Here is an 18,558-nt window from a genome sequence, read left to right as displayed (position 1 = left end):
TAGGCTGCTTCTCGCCACTGAACAGCGCAGTCTGTTGCTTTTTCAGTTCACGGTAAACCTTTTAATGCACACACACACAAAGATGTTATATATGAAATGGTCACAAAGAGGGTATATAATTTCTGAATAGGACTGTAAAGTAAACCTGCTAGTGGCAGTAACTGTTCAAGGTCATTGTTCTTGTGAAAAGAATGATCTATAAGCCTAATTAAAAGTTGGCTGAGCCAAAATAGTTGAATTCTTTTTTTATTGTCTTTGTAGCACCACAGCTGATTTGTAAACAGGTTCCATCACTTAACTCTAACCTTCTAAAAAGACCCTTTTTTGTCACTGCTGGCTGATTTACACTGGGCTGAGGGCCAGTCAAACAGGAAGTGTGGGAGCAATGCTCTGGAACTGAATCCACGCTATGTAGCATTGCTGCTTAGCCTGACACTTTCAAATTTTCCAAGGTTAACATCTTTGCTTAATGAAATTACTTGTTCATTTGCCCAACAGATTTTTTGGGTCGCACCGAAGTTCCAGTAGCAAAAATCAGAACAGAACAAGAAAGCAAAGGCCCCACGACTAAACACTTACTGCTGCATGAAGTTCCAACAGGCGAAGTCTGGGTCCGCTTTGACCTGCAGCTCTTTGACCAGAAAACACTCCTGTAAGAACACTTTTTTTAATTTATGAAGGACAACTGAAGCTGACAGCCTGAACATTTTTTTTGTAAAAGATTCCTTGCCCCACGCTGGTTATTAAGCACGAGTTCCTGCTGCTCCTGTATTTCCTCTTAGTTACTGGTTGCATTTAGCTCCTTGCGGCGTTCAAAGTTGTTGTTGATCTATGCAAACACAAATGTTACTGTATATACAGTACTATAGCTCAGTGCCTTTTTATTATGTTAGAATATGTTGGGTTTGGATGCCAATGTTCCCACTTTCAGGGCTATAAAAAGTATTAAGTAGAAATATGGCATCGAAATGTATGTATATTTTACCACTTGGTCTAACATATAGACTAAGGAATGGTTTAAGCTCAGCACTAGAATCATTCCATTTGAAATCTGCAAAGTGATATCCACTGGAATCTTCCCATCTCAGGATGATAGTTTTAAAGGTTAAATGCTGAAGAAGCCTTAGCACTGGAGAAGTCTCCGATACATTGTATATTCTTTAAGAACCAAGTGTAGTTCTTTACTTGACTTAGTTCTGCACTGAAATCAGTAACTGCTACTTGATTTTTCTTTCTGCTTCAGTTTGATTCATCATTCTCTGCTGAGACAATGTGGTTGTGAAGAGTAACTAGAAAAAAAATGTTTTAAATACTGTGACCCACAATAATGTGGAAAAATACTCTTCAGTTTTTGTTTTTTTTCCTAAATGTAAGTTATTTGTGTACATTTCCTTGGTCTTGCAGACCTCCATGTGAATTTTGAAGCTTTGACATTGCCAACATGTATATAGAGAGTAAAATATAAGTTTATTAATGTAATTTGTCTACAGATGATTATTGATGCATAGTGATTTTTAAAAAGTATATTTTATTGTACAGGGGAATGTGAAATAATGAGAAAAAACTTATAGGATTAAATTCAATAAAAGTTTATTGCAAGTTTAAAAGGTTTGCTCAGGGGAACGGGCACCCCAACATGAAGCTGTAAAATGAGATTGGTTGAAAGCAAAAACTTTCCCTTGGCACCAAAATCAGGGATGCTTTAAAAAAAAAAAAAAAGGAGTTTGTTTATAAAGGGTTTGATACACGGTAACCATTTTACTGCCTCCTTGAACTGCTTTGTTGAAACAGCACAGAGTGCAGTTCTGAGCAGCGCGTGCCCCTGTTTTCCCTGGGCGCAGCAATACCTCCTGGTGACAGTTCCACACCCGATCGCCATCTGTGTACCCTCCTGTTACAGGGCTGAGTCAACCTCTGTTACTTTTAACAGTTTTCTGTGGTTCAGTATTTCTAATCCTAAATAAAACTAAATCTTGGCAACTTTTGAGAGATTGTGTCTGTACACAGGGAGTTTGGAGCTTCTTGAACAAGCACAGAGAAATTTTCAGGCTTTGACAGCAGAGCTGCTGTGCAGTCACACTAATAGGGAGAGAGGGAGCACGCTGGAACAAGAGAAGCAATTCGTAGGGCACTGACAGCATTTGTTGCTCAGCAGTGACTCTCCGAAAAGTGCCAGACATTTTGTACAAGAACACTTTCCATCTCCTCTCCCCTAATTGTTTCCTGCCCTCTCAGAAAACTCAATATATACATTAAATACATATACATACAATAAATACATTAAATATACATATACGTTTGATTTACTGCTTGTTCACTGCCTCCAGGAGAAAGTCCTTGGAAACCTTGGTAGTAACCTAACACTATTTTCCAAATAATATTTTGCAAGACATTCACTATGGGGAGTTCTGATAAAGATTGGAACAAACAAAACCAAATCCTTATTTCCTTCTCGGTGCTTTCAAAGCTGCTCTTCTCTGCACATCTGCTAACCACGCACACAGCCAGGAGCACCTCCGTCTCATTCAAAGAGAGGCTTTGTTCTCACATCCAAAGCTGACCTCTTGCAGCTTCATCCGAAATCGCAACAGCTGTAGATAAGATTTTGCAAGCTGTGCCATTCCGTCTGCCCACTGCTAACATTCACACTTCTTGGAATATGAAATACAACGGACTCAGAGCTGTAGCTGTTGCCAGAGCTGGGGATAACATCAAGATTTTGCACCGTGTACAAGAGGGGCCTACCAGGCTTCTTCCTACCTTTTCATCTCCATCCTCCAAAGACTCTGCCACGCTATAAACCAGAGAACACCGGTACTGCCTTTGTAGTAGTGCCTCCTAAAATAGTAGGCTTTGGTTTGTAGAGCATGGACTGGAGGTGGAAGTAACAGGAGCAGCATCTCAACCATTTCTTTGGCTGCTGGGTAACAGGACTTCAGAACCACGTGTTTAAGATGATGAGTTTATTGCAGTTTGCCAGAAGTCGTGGCCTGTTATCGCTTGCTTTGGCAGAAGATGTAGCATACATACTGCAAATGGTACCTTCTGATGGCTGTGCCTGCCACTGCAGTCAGCTGGAGAACAGGTGCCATCATCGGCTCTTGCCATCTTTGTGGTGGCTGCTGACTTTCAGCCTTTAAAGAGAAATAAAAACTATCAATCACCAGTCCATGCAGCACAAAGGCTGCTGTAGGCACAGCTTCCTGCACTAGCACCTTCCCACATCAAGTGACTCCAGGAATGTTTGTCTTTGTGACCAGTTTTCCATCTAGAATGTGCCATTATCCCATAACTGCTGTAAACATGCTGGAGTAAAGCCCTGGGCCAGTAAGAGGCATAACACTGCAGGGCAGGGGCTGGGGAGAGGGGGAGAGAGAGTGGGCCCGCTTCAGGAGGACATCAGGCTCCCAGTTCAGCTTTGATGTTTTTGTCACTGGGGAGCAGGAGTTCCCTGAAGTGTTGTGTACTGCAATGGCAGAACCAGAGAGCTTTCCAAAGGGGTGAATCAGAGCACAGGGTCTTTACAAAAAAAAACCAACATAATTTTAAAAAAAAAAAAAATCACTCTCTGCTGATCCCAAATGTTCTCTATCAGGGCAGGCCAGCTGGGGCTCTCTAGTGTTCTCAGCTCAGGCAGCTGCATCACTGCTCCAGTTCAGTTCACCCTTAGTGAGCTCTACTGCATTTTGGGTCCCACCAGCCTGTACACCAACAAAAACAACAAAAAACCCTGTCATGAAGCTTAGGTATAGGACACAACTTTCTGGAGTGGTGTGTCGCTCCCTCAGCGCAGGCCGCTCCTTTACAGGAACAGCCTCATGGCTTGAGCCAGGATGCACACCGTGTCACAAAGGTCAAAGGACACTGGCTGAACAAACATGAGACAAGGCCAAGAGAGCTGCGACAGTTCAGCCTGGAGAAGAGAAGGCTCAGGGGGAATCTCATCAGCGGGTACAAATACCTGAAGGGAGGATACAAAGAGGATGGAGCCAGGCTCTTTTCAGCAGTGCCCAGTGACAGGTCCAAAGCAATGGGCACAAACTGAAACATGGGACGTTCCCTCTGAACATCTGGAAATGCTTTTCTGCTGTGAAAGTGACAGAACACTGGCACAGGCTGCCCAGAGAGGTTGTAGAGTCTCCATCCTTGGAGATACTCAAAAGCCATATGGCCATGGTCCTGGGGAACAGGCCCTAGGTGGCCCTGCTTGAGCAGGGGAGGGTTGGACAAGACCTCTGGAGGTCCCATCCAACCTCAGCTGTTCTGTGATATAAGTATACCTCACTCTGCTCCCAAAAATCTAGAAACTAATAGTAAGCTAACAATAAAAAAAACACCCAAAGCAAGTATGGACATTAAATCCTTTCAGATCTTCCAGTAAAGCACCCAGGAGATGTTCCATGGCTTGACCTGCAGAGCTGGCAGAAAATGCAGGGAACTCCCCACCAAAAAGCCACTTTATTTCAAGGCTCAGCTTGACCATCAATGCTTGATTTTTAATACATCCTGCTGTCCACTCCATACCCAAAGGCTTTCCCTTCACCAGCACTCCTTTCTCAGGAGAAATACACAATAAAGCAGAATTCACCATGAAATTTAAGTTTTAGCAAATACTCTGCTATGCAGCCAAGCAGGAGAGGCCTCATCGGCTGTAGCTGTTGTGCTGCTTCTCAATAAACACATTAGCTCTTACCTCTTCGTTCGGTGGACCTCACTAGCAATGTAGGCGTGTGGTATCTTCAGCCACTCAACTGCATCCATACGTTGCCGGCTCAAAGGAAGCTGTAGCAGTTCTGCTTTACTGAGTTCATTCAGCTCTCTGGCAGACCATGGTCTTCCTGGCAGGAAAGTAACAAGTGCTTTGTGTGAGCATCTGCTGTCACAAGCAAGGATGGCCCCCAATATGAACCACTTGCAACGGATACCAATTGTTTAAAATACCTGTCTCACACTGCTTGATAATGCCTGTCTCAATAAGCTTTCTTTGAATGTCTTTTAACAGAGGATCCTGCAAAGCTGGTATTGAAACCTGTGACAAGAGACAGTTATTTCATGCTTATGCACCAACACAAGCACTTTGTCAGAGAGTCTCAAAACACCAAAGTCAGAGGTGAATGTCAAGCTACCGTTGGTTAGCAGGGAAGGAGCATCAACCTCATTTTTTTTATGAATAAAAACATGAGCCACGGACCTGAGCGGCCTGAGAAACGCTGAGAGTCTCAGCTCCTAAGGCAGGCCATAATAACACATTCAACAACTCTGCTGCAAAGTTAGACCATAGACATGAGATCTAATCTCCTGGAGGGAGCTGATCTCAATGAACCCTGCATGGCATGTTGCAATGAAGTATCAGCTCAGTCCCCACAGCTGCTGAGGGCTCACAGTGTCCAGAAGGGATTTAGAGAATTGAACTCCATGGATTTGTGTCCAAGTCCTGCCTAACTAACTCTTCTATTAGGTACCCAAGTCTTTGGTGCACTTGAGTGAGCTTCTGTAAAGATCATCTGCCCTGTCAGATTATTTCCTTCTACAGAACTGGAACTCACCAATCCTTGTTAGACAGGATGCTTCCCACGCTGCCACAATGAATTTGAGATGAAGAAAACAAACCTCCCCCCTGCCACTGCCTACTGTGCCTCCAAATCTGGGCTTAGTATGGATCCAAACCATGTTCCCAGTGAAAACCACTTTCAAATACTCTTGGGCTTAAATGCAGTAGGAGCTGGGACCCATTTTTATTCAGTTCATAAAACTAGGATGTGTTGCTCTACACCAGTCCCATAGCAGCACGTAGCTAACACGCTTTGCCTCCTAACCATTAACCTCCTGCTGATCAAAGGGTGCCTCCAAGCATAAATAACCATCACACCTTCCAGCAGTCTGTATGTGTCTTCAGGAAGAACGGATCGTACTCTGATGGGTCATAAACTTCCAAAGCCACGTAGCCCTGTGGGAGAAGCAGGTAGCAGGTCAGGTCTCAGGAGCTATTGGTGATAAAGCAGTGAGAGAGCAGCCAGCCCAGGTATTACACAGTCAGTCATGGTATGTGCACAGCACCAGAGGTGGTGGAGAAAAGGACTCACGAATTTTTACACACTGCACCTCAGAAGGAAGGTGACTGAAGTGTAACAGGAAGATTCCACCATCCAGTTTAATTTATCCTAGGCATATGCTCCATTCATGGAGCATCCAGAAATAATTACAGGCTAAAATGCTAATCACAACTAGGGCAGTCAAGAAATGGAAATTTCGTTCAAGGGAAAATGTTTTGACAGAGAAAGAAACAGATATGAGAAAGGCAACAGAAAAAGAAAGAAATGACTGAGCCCCCACCAGCCACAGCCCCAGGCAAGTCACTAGTCTGCGAGATGCGAGCTCCAAGGCTAGGTCAAGAGCATGCTTTTCTATCTATATATAGGAGTGAAGACCTGAACCATACCTAATGGTCCAGACCACAGCTCCATTTCATCAAGAACTCTGCCTGCAACAAACTCCATCTTCTGCAGTTCAAGTTCCCTATGACCAGAGCTAGCTGGGGAAACACAGCAAGTGCCACCACTTGACATTCACTAGTGATGCCAAAACCAAAGAACACCAGATCAAACAGGCTATCAAGAAGCTGAACAGATACACAGAACCACAGATTGGCTGGGGTTGGAAGGGACCTCTGGGGATCATCTAGTCCAACCCACTGCCAAAGCAGGTTCCCCTAGAGCATGTTGCACAGGGTCACGTCAAGGTGGGTTTTGAATATCTCCAGAGGAGACTCCACACCCTCCCTGGGCAGCCTGTTCCAGTGCTCTGCCATCCTCAAAGTAAAGAAGTTTTTCCTCATATTCAGATGGAACTTCCCATGTTTCAGTTTGTGCCCGTGGCCCTTGTCCTGTCGCTGGGCACCACTGAGAAGAGTCTGGCCCCATCCTCTTGACACCCGCCCCTAAGGTATTTGTAAGTATTGATAAGATCCCCCTCAGTCTTCTCTTCGCCAGGCTAAACAGACCCAGCTCCCTCAGCCTCTCCTAGTAAGAGAGATGCTCCATCCTCTGATCATCTTTGTAGCCCTCCGCTGGACTCTCTCCAGTAGTTCCAGTAGTAGTGTCACTGAGGGTGACACACTGATCGAGCCTGATGCTGAGAAAGGTGAATTACAACCATTTGTCTCCAAATTGTAATGCAGTGTTTACAGCCAACAAGCCAGGACTTACCTAAACTGCATCAACTAAGAGCTGTACAGATGACAAAATAAAACACATAAGTAGAAAAAAAAGAACAGAGGCCACAAGTGATGGCCTAAGAATAGTAAAAACAAGGCAAGCATATAAAATAATTCTCCCTGCTACTCTCAGTCATTCTTCCAAAACCTTGCAAATGAAGTTTTTCAGCTTTCTTGTGCAGACGATTCCCCAGGGGGCCCAGGAAGGCCATTCAGCCCATGGCCTTCTAGATCTCAGCCCTACAAGGTTCTTTTTGGCAATTTGTGGATGTGATTTCAAGTTGAGAGTTGGAAAATCATACTTTAACCTGAACAGTTCAGGAGTGCTGCAAGACAAGTCCAAACCCAAACAAGCAGGATCTGCAGTAGGTTTAAGAGGTCCCTATGTTGAAGGTGCTCACACGGGTCAGTGAGACAGGCCCCAAGGGCCTGTGCTGTTCCCAGACACTCAGCGAGCACCTGGGCAGCTCCATGGGGCTTCAGCTAATGCTGAGCATGAACATTGCTGCCTCTGCAGGGGCCTCTGCTCCCCAGGATCTGGCAATTCCCCAGAGAGCAAGCAGCAGCCGCACTCACCATCTCCTGTTTATGTCCCTGGAAAGCTTTAAGCCCGAACATGCCTCAATTTGCAGAGTTTTAGTGCCACCCCTTGGTTTATTATTAGATATCACCCGATTACCAAGTGTGCTGAGACCGCAGTGGACTGTGCTAGGTGCTGTGCAGCACGCCCACGTTTGCTCCCTTCACACAGTCGATGTATTATCACTCACACGCCCCTTGGCAGAAAGCAGAGCAACAGCCTGCTCTTAAAAATGAGTCGGAAGGGTCTCTTACTCTGCAGCATGCAAACACAATGCCTACAATATCCTGGACTACCAGGAGCTGAGTTGTGGCTAACACAGCAACAGTCCAGGCGAGGGAAACTTCCCGCTCCTTGCAGGCTACAGCATGGCACTTCTGCCAATGCCAGAAGAAAAGTAGAGCTGCTGCCATCTTCATGCTATGACCAACCATTTCGCCATACATCTGCAGTCCATGTCCCTGGGACTGGGGTAAGGAGGAGGTGAGAATGGGGGTGAAAAGGAGGCAGATTTAAGGAGAAAAAAACACAACACATACGAGCAGGTCACTGGAAGAATGGAGAGTCAAGGAAGTGAGGTAAAGGAGGAAGGCCCAGATGGCATGAAAAAGGAGGCAGAAAAGTGAACTGACAGAAAGATGGAGATGGGGGAACCTGGAAGGACAGTGAGGAGAGACAGTGTTAAGAGGGGAGGAGGAGAATAGAGGAAAGGGGGAGAACGCAGCTTTGGAAAGCAAAGGACAGTGGAGAACTTGGAGGAATCCTCAGAAGCAACAAGGAGAGGGAGACACAGCACTCGGGAGTCTGACAGAAGAAAGAAAGGCAAAACAGTGGGAGACTTGGGGATGGAGTAAAAGGGTTGACTGGAGAGAGAAGGAGAGCAAGAGGAGAAACTGGAGGAAGAAGAATAGATATGGAAAGGGGGAATGGACCAGTGACAGAGATACAGGAAGGTGAGGAGATCTGGGGAACAGGACAAGGAGAATCCTAACAGCAAGGAAGAGAGCAAGAGAAAATGGACAAAAAGAAGGGAAGGGGGGAAAAATGCACAGCCAGAATTCAGTATATGAACCCATTCACAGAAGTGTCTTAAGTTCTACAAAATTTATCGTATGCTGCCATGATTAATGCAAACTTATGCAAATTAATTGTCCTGTTACTCTGAAGGGCTTCAGCCTGCGTTTCAGACACGCTGATGATAGAGCTGACACCACAGAGCAAGGGGAAAAGGTGGACGCTGATCACTGGTGCTGTGCTTGTTCAGGGAGAAGGACACATCCCAGTACACCAGCCATTGCTTCTGGAGGACACCCAGCAAAGTCCTGACCTGACACAGAAGCTTGCAAGGTGGACTGATGCAGACCCAGGTACGCACAGTGCACCCAACATATCCTAAATACCAGGACTTCAGCAGTCGGACTGGTTCAGCTCTTTGTCATTATGTGCAGTTTAACTGCATGGGTGTTTCACATCAGACCTTTGAAAAAGAGATCATTTGCTCTCATGAAAACTACAAAGCTCCCATGACATTTTCGTTTCTGGATAGGAAGCTTGTTTACAGTCTCATAACTCCCCTGTGCAGTGGTTTCCACTGACAACAAAAGCCTGCTCTATATAAAGTACTATTCTATTTGTGGCAGATGAAGTAACTGCTCTTATTGCTCTATCTATTCATTCCTGAGATGCAGAAAGTTGAGTCGTGGGATCTGATACTCAACAGTGGTGTGAAATTCAGAGCAAAATCAATAAAATCAACAAGTACTTCCTACAGTGACTGCAATTTTTATGAGTACTGAAACGCACAGAACTACAGAATCCATGAGGTGGGTCTATTCACCTGCATGCAGACCTAAGAAAATTGTTGGTGTCTCCCTGTTCCCCCCTTTTTTTCTTTTATAAAGCTTGATCAGCAACATCCAAGGCCACATGTGAGTGTGGTCCCCTCCCTGGTCACAGATTCAGCCTTTGGTTTCAGCTAACAAAGCTCAAGGTTTCCCTCTAAATGTGCCGGCTCACAGAGGGGAACCCACCACAACATGGTGTCTCACCACATTCAGACCCCAGCACGTGCTCACTGCACCAAACAATGCTCTTGTTAGCATCGACGGTGAACTTACATCATTACAGTTGTTTATGTCACCACTACAGAAGTCCTTGGGAGAATACGTTACAGGTAAGGCATAGCTGAACTCTAGGCTACTCAACTGAATAGCAAATAACAGACAAAACCCAACCTTGTCCCCAACCCTCTGTACACAACCCCCTCCATGACAGAAATTTACTTCTCGTTGATACCTTCTTTTTACAGTAGTTTAAATAGAGAGTGAGCTGTTGTTCTTTCCTTTTCCTTATTTCTTCGCTTGACTGGCTGTCCATTTTGTCCTGAAATCTCTGCAGCAGTGGCTTTGAAACATCCTCAAGCCATTTTTTGTACAGGATCTCCTTCTTTCTCAGGTTTAAGAAATCATTGTGCCTCAAATACCTGTCCACCTCCTAAGTAAGAAATGGAAAATAAAAAACATACAACCTATTTGCCAACCACATTAAAGATTGCACAGGTGAAGCTACGCAGCTTGGCTGACCTGATCTGATCAGTCACTGCTGCAAGGGCCCTGTTTTCCAGCCCTTCTTTCTGCTCCTCCCTCTCTCTACTTCCCACCACTTGGCTCCAAGCTCTCCCTTACATGGACTCTGGCATTCAGACTCTTAATTTTTTAAGCTTGTAGTGCAAGACTGGCAGAAAATAATTCACCTTCTCCCACCAGGTTAGTGAGCTGAAATCACTTCAGAGTGGGGGGCTGATAAACACCAGACTGTGCAAGACAGGCAGCAGGAGAAGGACCTTCTCCCTGCAGCAGCAGCAACCTGCTAGATCAGGTCAGCCCTCCTGCCCTTTATTCACAGGCCCACTGTCACCATCTAATCACACCCACAGAACAAAAGTTAGGTGTAAACAGGCAGGTAAGTCACCAAAGACAGATGATTCCTAAGCTCATATTTAAGGTTACCACTTCAGTCCCATCCCGAGGAGACTGAGGAGGCCAGAAACTTGTACTTCTGAATTTAAGAAGTAAGAATACAAATTCATAGAATCATAGAACGGTTTGGGTTGGAAGGGACCTTAAAGATCATCTAGCTCCAACCCCCCTGCCACAGGCAGGGACACCTTTCCACTAGACATGTTATCATGAATCACTGATGAAGAGAAAAAAATAGACATGCAGGAAGGCATAGAGCAAACAAGAAAAGAGCTATCACTTCTTACCCTCACAAAATAATTTTCTCTGTCCAAGATGCACTGAGCAGAAGCAATGATGTCTTGACTTTCATCAGGTGCTGCCTAACAAAACATCAAAAAAACACATGAAGTAAAAGCAGGACTTATAGTAGGAGTTAGAACTACCTTTGAATTCCAAATAATTACTTGTGTTGTGATTAAAGGCAAGTTACACCAAAATGCAGCTGGCAGAATAGCACACGCAGGCAAATCCTTGTGAGACTTGCTCTGAATAGTTAGGTTAAATGTAGCAACTGAAGAGTGTTGGAAGAACAGGAACATTCATATGCAGCGGGACCAGACCATACACCTCCTCGGCTGTTAGTTAGATGAACAGTAAGTTCATCTAACGTGTTTCCACCATGCTGCCTTGCAAACCTCATTATTTCTGTGCAGGAAATACAACAAAGCACCTTGTAGCAGTTCTCAGGAATACTTCAGGATAGGAGATGGAGAACATTCCACACAGATGGAACAGAAACAATGGAGATTGGGATGTCCCAATTTAGAGTCATGATTTTAATGGTCTGGGCACACTTTTTTGAAGAAAGATAGATACATATATATATAGATAAATATATATATATATATATATATATATGTTCAATTCTACCCACTATTAAAGACATTTCTTCACCCTAGGTTTCCCGAAGCAGAGTGTCAGATGCCAATTTCCAGGAAAATAAATAATTTAACTGAATAGTGCGGCCGTAAGGACAGCTCGAGCTGGGTGCCTCCAGGGACGGATCCAGAACAAAGACATCCCTGGGCATTTATTCACTTATAACCTGTGCACCTGCTCTTCACAGGCTCTTCATGCATCCTGCATACGCCTCTTGGTCCAATGGTAATTAGTGGTCTGAGGTCCTTTTGTTTCTTATTGGGTTCTTGTTCTTCCAAGTGAGCTGTGAAACACCTTATCTGCAAGAGTTACAGCTTCTGCTGAGTTACAGCTTCTGCTGAGTTACAGCTTCTGCTGAGTTACAGCTTCTGCTGACAGCTGTAGCCTCCTTATCTTCCAGTTCGCACTGGTTTCAAGGCCTTCCTTCACGTATCCAATCAACATTTCAAGACAGGTTCAAGAGTTTGCAACAGCTGGGGCCCAAGGCTCCAGCAACTTTAACTACCAATGCTAAGCAAGGCTATTCAGACAACAGAATACAGTTAAATGATACAGGTAAAAGAATTCAATTAACTAAAATTATTCTACACTACCACTCACAGTTTAAGCACCTCTTGTAATATCAGACTGCTGCTTACTGAGTCAGCAGCCTACTCCTGCATACGTAAGTCAGGCTGTGATATCATTTCTGAATGTACTAACACTGCTGACCAGCATCAGCTTTTGGCTTTCTCTGGAAGATTCACGCTGCAGTTGGACGCCAGACGGCCTCAACCTACAACAAGCTGACAGGAAGGACAGAGCACACACATCTTCTCGGAACAGACATTTCTGAGCATGCCTAGGAGGGAGGGACAAAAGCACAGAGACCTTCCTGCGAAGCAGGACTCAGTAATGAATTCAGGCACATGCTGGGGAAGGCAGTCCTGGAGAGCAGACAGACCAGATCGCTGTCTAGAACTTCAGAGGTATTAGGTGGCCAGTTCCAATACAGGAGCTCAATGACACACAAATATTCTTGGATCCCCGTGAACTTTGGTTCTTCACAGTAGAATCTACAGCTGAAGGAATACTGAGAGTCACTCACCTGCCAAGGCCTTTGCTGATCGTGTTCTCTCATAGGTCTTGGATACGTAAATCTTAGTAGCCAGGGAGTCTCTGAGCTATTCACAATATGCATTGTTGGACTAGTCTGGGAGAAACATTAAAATATTCAAAAAGATATAAAACTATTGTATAAACAGCAAAACCCTAGTTTTCTTACAATTCCCACCAAACGATGAAACAAATCTCTAAAGGAATTCCAACTGCTGATACCAGCAGCATTTTCGTAGCACAGTAAGTTAAACTGAGAGAGACGAAGTATCAGGTTTATAGTCAGATAATCCCTCTGATAGTAACTGTGCGTCCTGGTCTCCATGAGCAACGGATACTACATTTTGTTTCAAAGAACAAAGTGATTTACAAATTACTGCAGAATGCTTGTGAGCTTTGGAAACATTTCAGAGTTATCAAATTCCACCTCCTGACTCTGTGCCTTTTTCAGTTACATAAAAGTCACTTTCAAATAACCACTACATTCCACCATAGGGATGGTTGCATTTCAGTGGTTTTTAAAGTTAAGTTCTACCAGACGAAGCTTATGCTGATGCACCAGCTCTGAGCTCCAGCCAGGAAATTCCATCTCCTCTATTGTACATGCACCAGTATGTTTGGATTGATTTATAACAGAGACACAGTAGAACCACAGAGGCAAAATGCCCTTCACAGGAACCTCCATTTAAACCTCTATTGATTTCAGATTCACTGGAAAGACATTGCTTCCAGGAAACGATGTATTCACAAAATTACTTAAGATTGGACCAAAAGAAAATCTTACTGCTGCAGAGATACTGACCTCCACATTCTTCAGCCAGATCTTGCAGCTACGAGAAAATACCTGGTTTTCAATTATTTTTGGCAACATCTAGTTAAAAGAATCTACAAAAACTCTCTGAATCAGGTATCTGTACAAGATAACAACTTTGGTTTTGTACAAGACAGCTTTTAAGAGTTTACTCTGTCCAACCTGCCACTTCAGTGACACTAGCTGACCCCAGCTGACCTCTCTACACTGCAGATTCAAATCTCCTACCACTGGTTCAAGGTGAACCTTCAATCTACATCTTTCTTTCTTTCATTTCATATTCCCTGCTCTTATGCACTGAGAGACACATCTGCCTGGATATCCCTGCCTCCTCACAGAAATGTTTTCCTGTCTTTTATGACTGAAAGAGTCAGAAACCACAGGAAAGCACACATTGGAAGGGACCTCTGGAGGTCATCTGGTCCAGCTGCCTGCTTGAAGAACAGCTAACCTCATAGATACGATTGCTCACAGCTTCGCCCAGTCAAGTTTTGAAAACTTCCTTTCTCAAATTTGCAAGCTCACATCCTTCACTCCAGCTGCTTCTATAAAAGAAAACTCCTCGTTTCTGCCATGTAATCCAGGCAAAGCAAGTAAAAAGCCAATGATGTGGTGCACATGGCATCAAGGACTTTCCTTTGCCCCTGCATAACAAGGAAAACTAAAAGATTCTCAGTGAAATAGGTCACAACATCCCAGTCCTCTACTATACCAAGTATTTTTCAGCCCCTGTAAGACTGGTGAAGGGTCTAGAGCACAAGTCTTATGAGGAGCAGCTGAGGGAACTGGTGTGGTTTAGTACTGGTGTGGTTTAGTCTGAAGAAAAGGAGGCTCAGGGGAGACCTTATCGCTCTCTACAACTACCTGAAAGGAGGTTGCAGCGAGGCAGGTGTTGGTTTCTTTTCCCAAGTAACAAGCGATAGAACGAGAGCAAACGGCCTCAAGTTGTGCCAGGGGAGGTTTAGATTGGATAGCAGGAACAATTTCTTCACTGAAAGGGTTATCAAGCAGTGGAACAGGCTGCCCAGGGCAGTGGTGGAGTCACCATCCCTGGAGGTATTTAAGAGACGTGTAGATGTGGTGCTTAGGGACATGGTTTAGCGGTGGACTTGGCAGTGCTGGGTTAACGGTTAGACTGGATGATCTTAAAGGTCTTTTTCAACCAAAATGATTCTGTGATTCTAAGACAGCTTCCAACACCAGAAATACATACTAGCCTTAGCATTGTGGCAGGCTAGCGGGCACTTCATCTAACATGATTTCCTGCCTTCTCTGTACAGAGGAGACAAAAGACACAGAGTAATATAGGGGCTTACATTAGGACACTACTACGTGATTTGGAAAGCAGGTACCCTGCCTCTCTCCATCTGGAAATGTAGATTTTGCTTTCTATCTACATATGTCCCATGGCTTCTGTAGAGTGTTGTGCCTGCCATGGAGGCTGGTATTCCCTGTGAGAAGTCCCCTGCTCTGAAAACGATCTCCTCTTTTTCCGGACAGCCCAAGTCTACTCAGTTCCAGGGAACGCTGTAAAGCATATCTGACCTTGTGGTCTCTGAGGAGCAGGGGAAGGATTCTCACAGTTCATTTTTCATCCTGCAGTGACCAATTAAAGGAGGCTGTGCACTATATTAACCTGCATGGATAAATAACAGCAAGCGCACCCTGATTAGCACTGAACTAATTTCCGATATAAAATAAACGGACAAACAGTGAGGACTGAAGAACATTCAGATACCTGAGGTGCTACAAATTCGGTATTAAACAAGCCAACACGCTTTCCTATGTGCAATATATCCTACCTACCCGCAAAGGTGCCACAGGCTCCTGCTTTAGGCCATCTCTTGCAGATTTCCTTCCACTCAAAGCAGTTTTGTTCTTCTGAGGCAGGGATGCTGGAAATGCCTGGACAAGGTTAAGATGAAGAAAATACATATGTTTATAGTTTCTAAGCTTACAAAACAAAAAAGCCCCACTCTAGCCTCCTTTCCATCTGTTTTCAGTAACTAGTATTAAGACTCCATCTTCATCCATCTTACAAAGAAAGACTGAGCCTTTCTGTGAGCACAAAGCAGAGGAGATGCTTGCTCTCATCACAGAGGATTGGGACCCCAGGAGAGACAAAACAGAGCAGACAGAAAATCTGCCTGCTGTAGCTATCTGCCTTAAAGAAACCACAAGGGGTAAAGTCTCTAGCTGCAGATTTTTTCCCTCAATCTTCATAACTCAAGCTGCCACTGAATCTTAATCCTTTCTTTTTCCGTTTTGTTTGGACTCTTGCTAGGAGATGCCAACTCTCCATGCTTGGCAAAGGCAGGGCCCACTTCCATGAGACACCAGCTGTTTTGCAGGTCTTAAAAGTTTAATCATGTGTTGGGACAGAAGCACAGAAAAGGATTTCCGAAGTCTGAACAGATAAAACAAGATCTGAGTTAATCTAACAGTTGCAGTCTGCAAATGCTAAACCCCATGAGCAGGCTGGCTATTCTGCATTAGGACATTTGTTCTATTATGATCAAACCTGAGAATAACCCTGCCTACAATTTCTTGCTAGATATACCTGCATCCTACTTTGCTGTCAGCAGTATAGCTTTGTATCAGCAATTTTTTTAAGGACAGGTTCCTCTTGCTTCACGAGTTGTGTTCATTGAAGCAGAACACTCATCTGCTTAAATTCACACATACTCTGCCCAAAACACTTGGGCAGCAGCTTTGAGAAGACAGATTTTAATCATTTCTGTGACACCTGCCTCAGTCCTCTCAAAAGCCCCTTTCTGACAGAAGCCTTTACACGGGCCACGCCTGCAGGCTCCCTGTCACCACCTCCCTAGCACACGGGGATGTCACCCCTCGCAAGCACAGCTGGCTGGCTTTACTGGTGGCTTGGTCACCTCCGACTCCCGCAGGTGCCGGGACAGAGCACGAGGGGAGTATCAGCCTCTAGAGCAGACAGGGCAGCTCTACGGACAGAACCTGGTAGTTCATTGATGTTAAGCTAACGATAACGTGCACACTGCCAGAGGGCCCACAGGCACGGGCCTGGCCTGCTTCGGAGGCAGCGACGGGGTAACACCGGTGAGAGGGAAAGGCCGGGCCCGCCCAGGGCCGCAGGGGCCCAGCCCACCCCGCACCCTCAGGCGAGGCCCGAGGGGAGGCGAGGGCAGGCGGCAGAGCCCCGCACTCCCCCTGCCCCGCACCCCCCGTGCCGGGCTCCCCTCACCGGTTCCGGCGAGGCTCCGGGAGGCCCCTGGCGACGCGGGAAGTGGCTGGGGTGGGAGCCACCGCCGCGCCGCACGGCAGACCCCGGCCGCGGGGAAGATGGCGGCGCCCCCTCCCCCGGCGGCGGCAGCGTCGCACATCGCCTCACACCCTGTCCTTTCGCCGGAGAAAATAGTCCCTTCCCCCATCACCCCCCGCCTCTCGGGAAGAGCAGGGGCCGCCCGTGGGGACAGCGAGACGGCTGCCCGGCTGCAGGACCAGCACCCACCGGAGGCCACCCCGGGCAGAGGCGGGGCGCGGCCGGGCGGTGGCACGGCCCGACCCCTCCGCGCCCGGCCGCCCAGCGTCCCGCGCTGCCATGGCAACCTGAGCCTAGCGCCCTCCCCGAGGCTCCGTCGTCGTGGGCAGGCCTTCCCACCAATCAGAAAGGGAGCGCCTGGGTGAGTGAGCCAATCAGGGGCGAGGACAGCCGACCTCCGGCACAGGTGAGAGGCAGTGCCACCGCCAGCGCCGAGTCGCCGAGCCGAGCCGAGCCGAGAGGGGCCGAGCGGGGCCGAGCGGGGCGGAGCCGAGTGGAGCCGAGAGGGGCCGAGCGGGGCCGAGCGGGGCCGAGATCCTTCCGCTCTCCTTGAGGCAGCGGCCGGGAGACTACAACTCCCAGCATCCCCGCGTAGGTCTCCCGGAGCAAGGCACGCTGGGAGCAACAGTTCGGCGGCGGCGCGCGGGGCATGCTGGGAAGCGCAGCGGGGCCGTGGGGCGGCGCGCAGGCGCAGTCGCGCTCCCCGGGGTGCGGGTTGCCCCGGAGGCGCCTCGACGGGGCCGGTGAGCGGGGGCGGATCCGGGCGCCCGCGACGGAGCGGGCCCGGGGTTGCTCGTAGGGGCAACGAGGCTGCCTCGGACCATGGCCGCGGCCGCGATGTGCGGCCCGGGAACCGCCAGAAAGCGGGGGACAGCCCGGGTGCGCTGTCCCGGCCCAGGCCCAGGTCTGGGCCCAGGCCCGGCCACCTCCTGTCAGCCCGAAGGGGGAGGCTGTCAGCAACGGCCCCCGCCGTGCCAAGCCTTGCGGCCTTCTGCCAGGCCTCTTGTAGTGCTTGGCATCTGGCCACGAACCCCTAACCGCAGTGCCTCAGATTCCTTCTTGGTTTATAATCCATAGAATCACAGAATGGTTTGGGTTGGAAGGGACCTTAAAGATCATCTAGTTCCAACCCCCCTGCCATGGCCAGGGACACCTTCCACTAGACCAGGTTGCTCAAAGCCCCATCCAACCTGGCCTTGAACACTGCCAGGGAGGGGGCAGCCACAACTTCTCTGGGCAACCTGTTCCAGTGTCTCACCACCCTCACAGTTGTTATAGAAATTTTCACATAATTAATGTAAAAGTTCTTATGAGTTAGGGAGACAAGGATCAATAAGGGTGAAATAGAATGAAGAATAGAATAATTAATATAAGTCTATCTGAATAAACACAGGTGGGCTTTCACAATCCATGAATATTGTTCTCAGAGCTCCTTGTGTAATCCTGACCTATGACTGAACAAATCATCAATCAAAGCTTAATGAGCAGCTAAGCAGGAGTAGGCCTAGAATTATTACCTTCTGATGATTTTAGTAAAGGGGATGTATGGTTAACCTTTTCTTTACCTTAAAAGAAATATAGGACACTTAGAAATAAAAATTAGTATAGATAAGGTTTTAAACATAACTTTAGTTGTTTTTAAGGTTGAATGTTTAGGAGACA

The 18,558-nt window shown here is 46.6% G+C and overlaps 2 protein-coding genes across 3 annotated transcripts in view; one reads left to right on the top strand and one right to left on the bottom strand.

Moving 5' to 3' along the window:
* Nucleotides 1–1,982, top strand: part of ITSN2 (intersectin 2) — a 107,096-nt gene extending 105,114 nt beyond the window's left edge. For both annotated transcript variants that reach the window (XM_068415372.1, XM_068415363.1), the window contains one exon: nucleotides 499–1,982. In XM_068415372.1, the coding sequence (XP_068271473.1) occupies nucleotides 499–656 (158 nt within the window). In that variant the 3' untranslated portion in view covers nucleotides 657–1,982. The remainder of the gene's footprint in view (nucleotides 1–498) is intronic.
* Nucleotides 1,539–17,547, bottom strand: FAM228B (family with sequence similarity 228 member B). The gene is made up of 10 exons (XM_068396676.1): nucleotides 17,292–17,547; nucleotides 16,819–16,973; nucleotides 15,405–15,503; nucleotides 12,780–12,884; nucleotides 11,059–11,133; nucleotides 10,089–10,286; nucleotides 5,870–5,947; nucleotides 4,942–5,029; nucleotides 4,694–4,838; nucleotides 1,539–3,134 (listed from the first exon to the last, which is right to left on the bottom strand). Exons 1-10 carry the CDS (start codon nucleotides 17,545–17,547, stop codon nucleotides 3,092–3,094), a joined length of 1,242 nt encoding a protein of 413 aa, XP_068252777.1. The 3' UTR covers nucleotides 1,539–3,091.
* Between the last annotated feature and the right edge of the window lie 1,011 nt (nucleotides 17,548–18,558).

Source organism: Nyctibius grandis, chromosome 1 (assembly GCF_013368605.1).
Source record: "Nyctibius grandis isolate bNycGra1 chromosome 1, bNycGra1.pri, whole genome shotgun sequence".
In the NCBI taxonomy this organism is placed as follows: Eukaryota; Metazoa; Chordata; class Aves; order Nyctibiiformes; family Nyctibiidae; genus Nyctibius; species Nyctibius grandis.
Note: the sequence above shows the minus strand (reverse complement) of the source record. Positions and strands in the feature narration are given on the sequence as shown.

Excerpts from the sequence above, each read along its gene's own strand:
- FAM228B (XM_068396676.1), bottom strand. The coding sequence starts at position 17,547 with ATGCCCCGCGCGCCGCCGCCGAACTGTTGCTCCCAGCGTGCCTTGCTC. Across the intron at positions 16,974-17,291 it reads GCCTCTCACCTGTGCCGGAG|GACAGGGTGTGAGGCGATGT; the intron begins GTCGGCTGTCCT and ends CTCCGGCGAAAG. Across the intron at positions 5,030-5,869 it reads CACATACAGACTGCTGGAAG|GTTTCAATACCAGCTTTGCA; the intron begins GTGTGATGGTTA and ends CTCTTGTCACAG.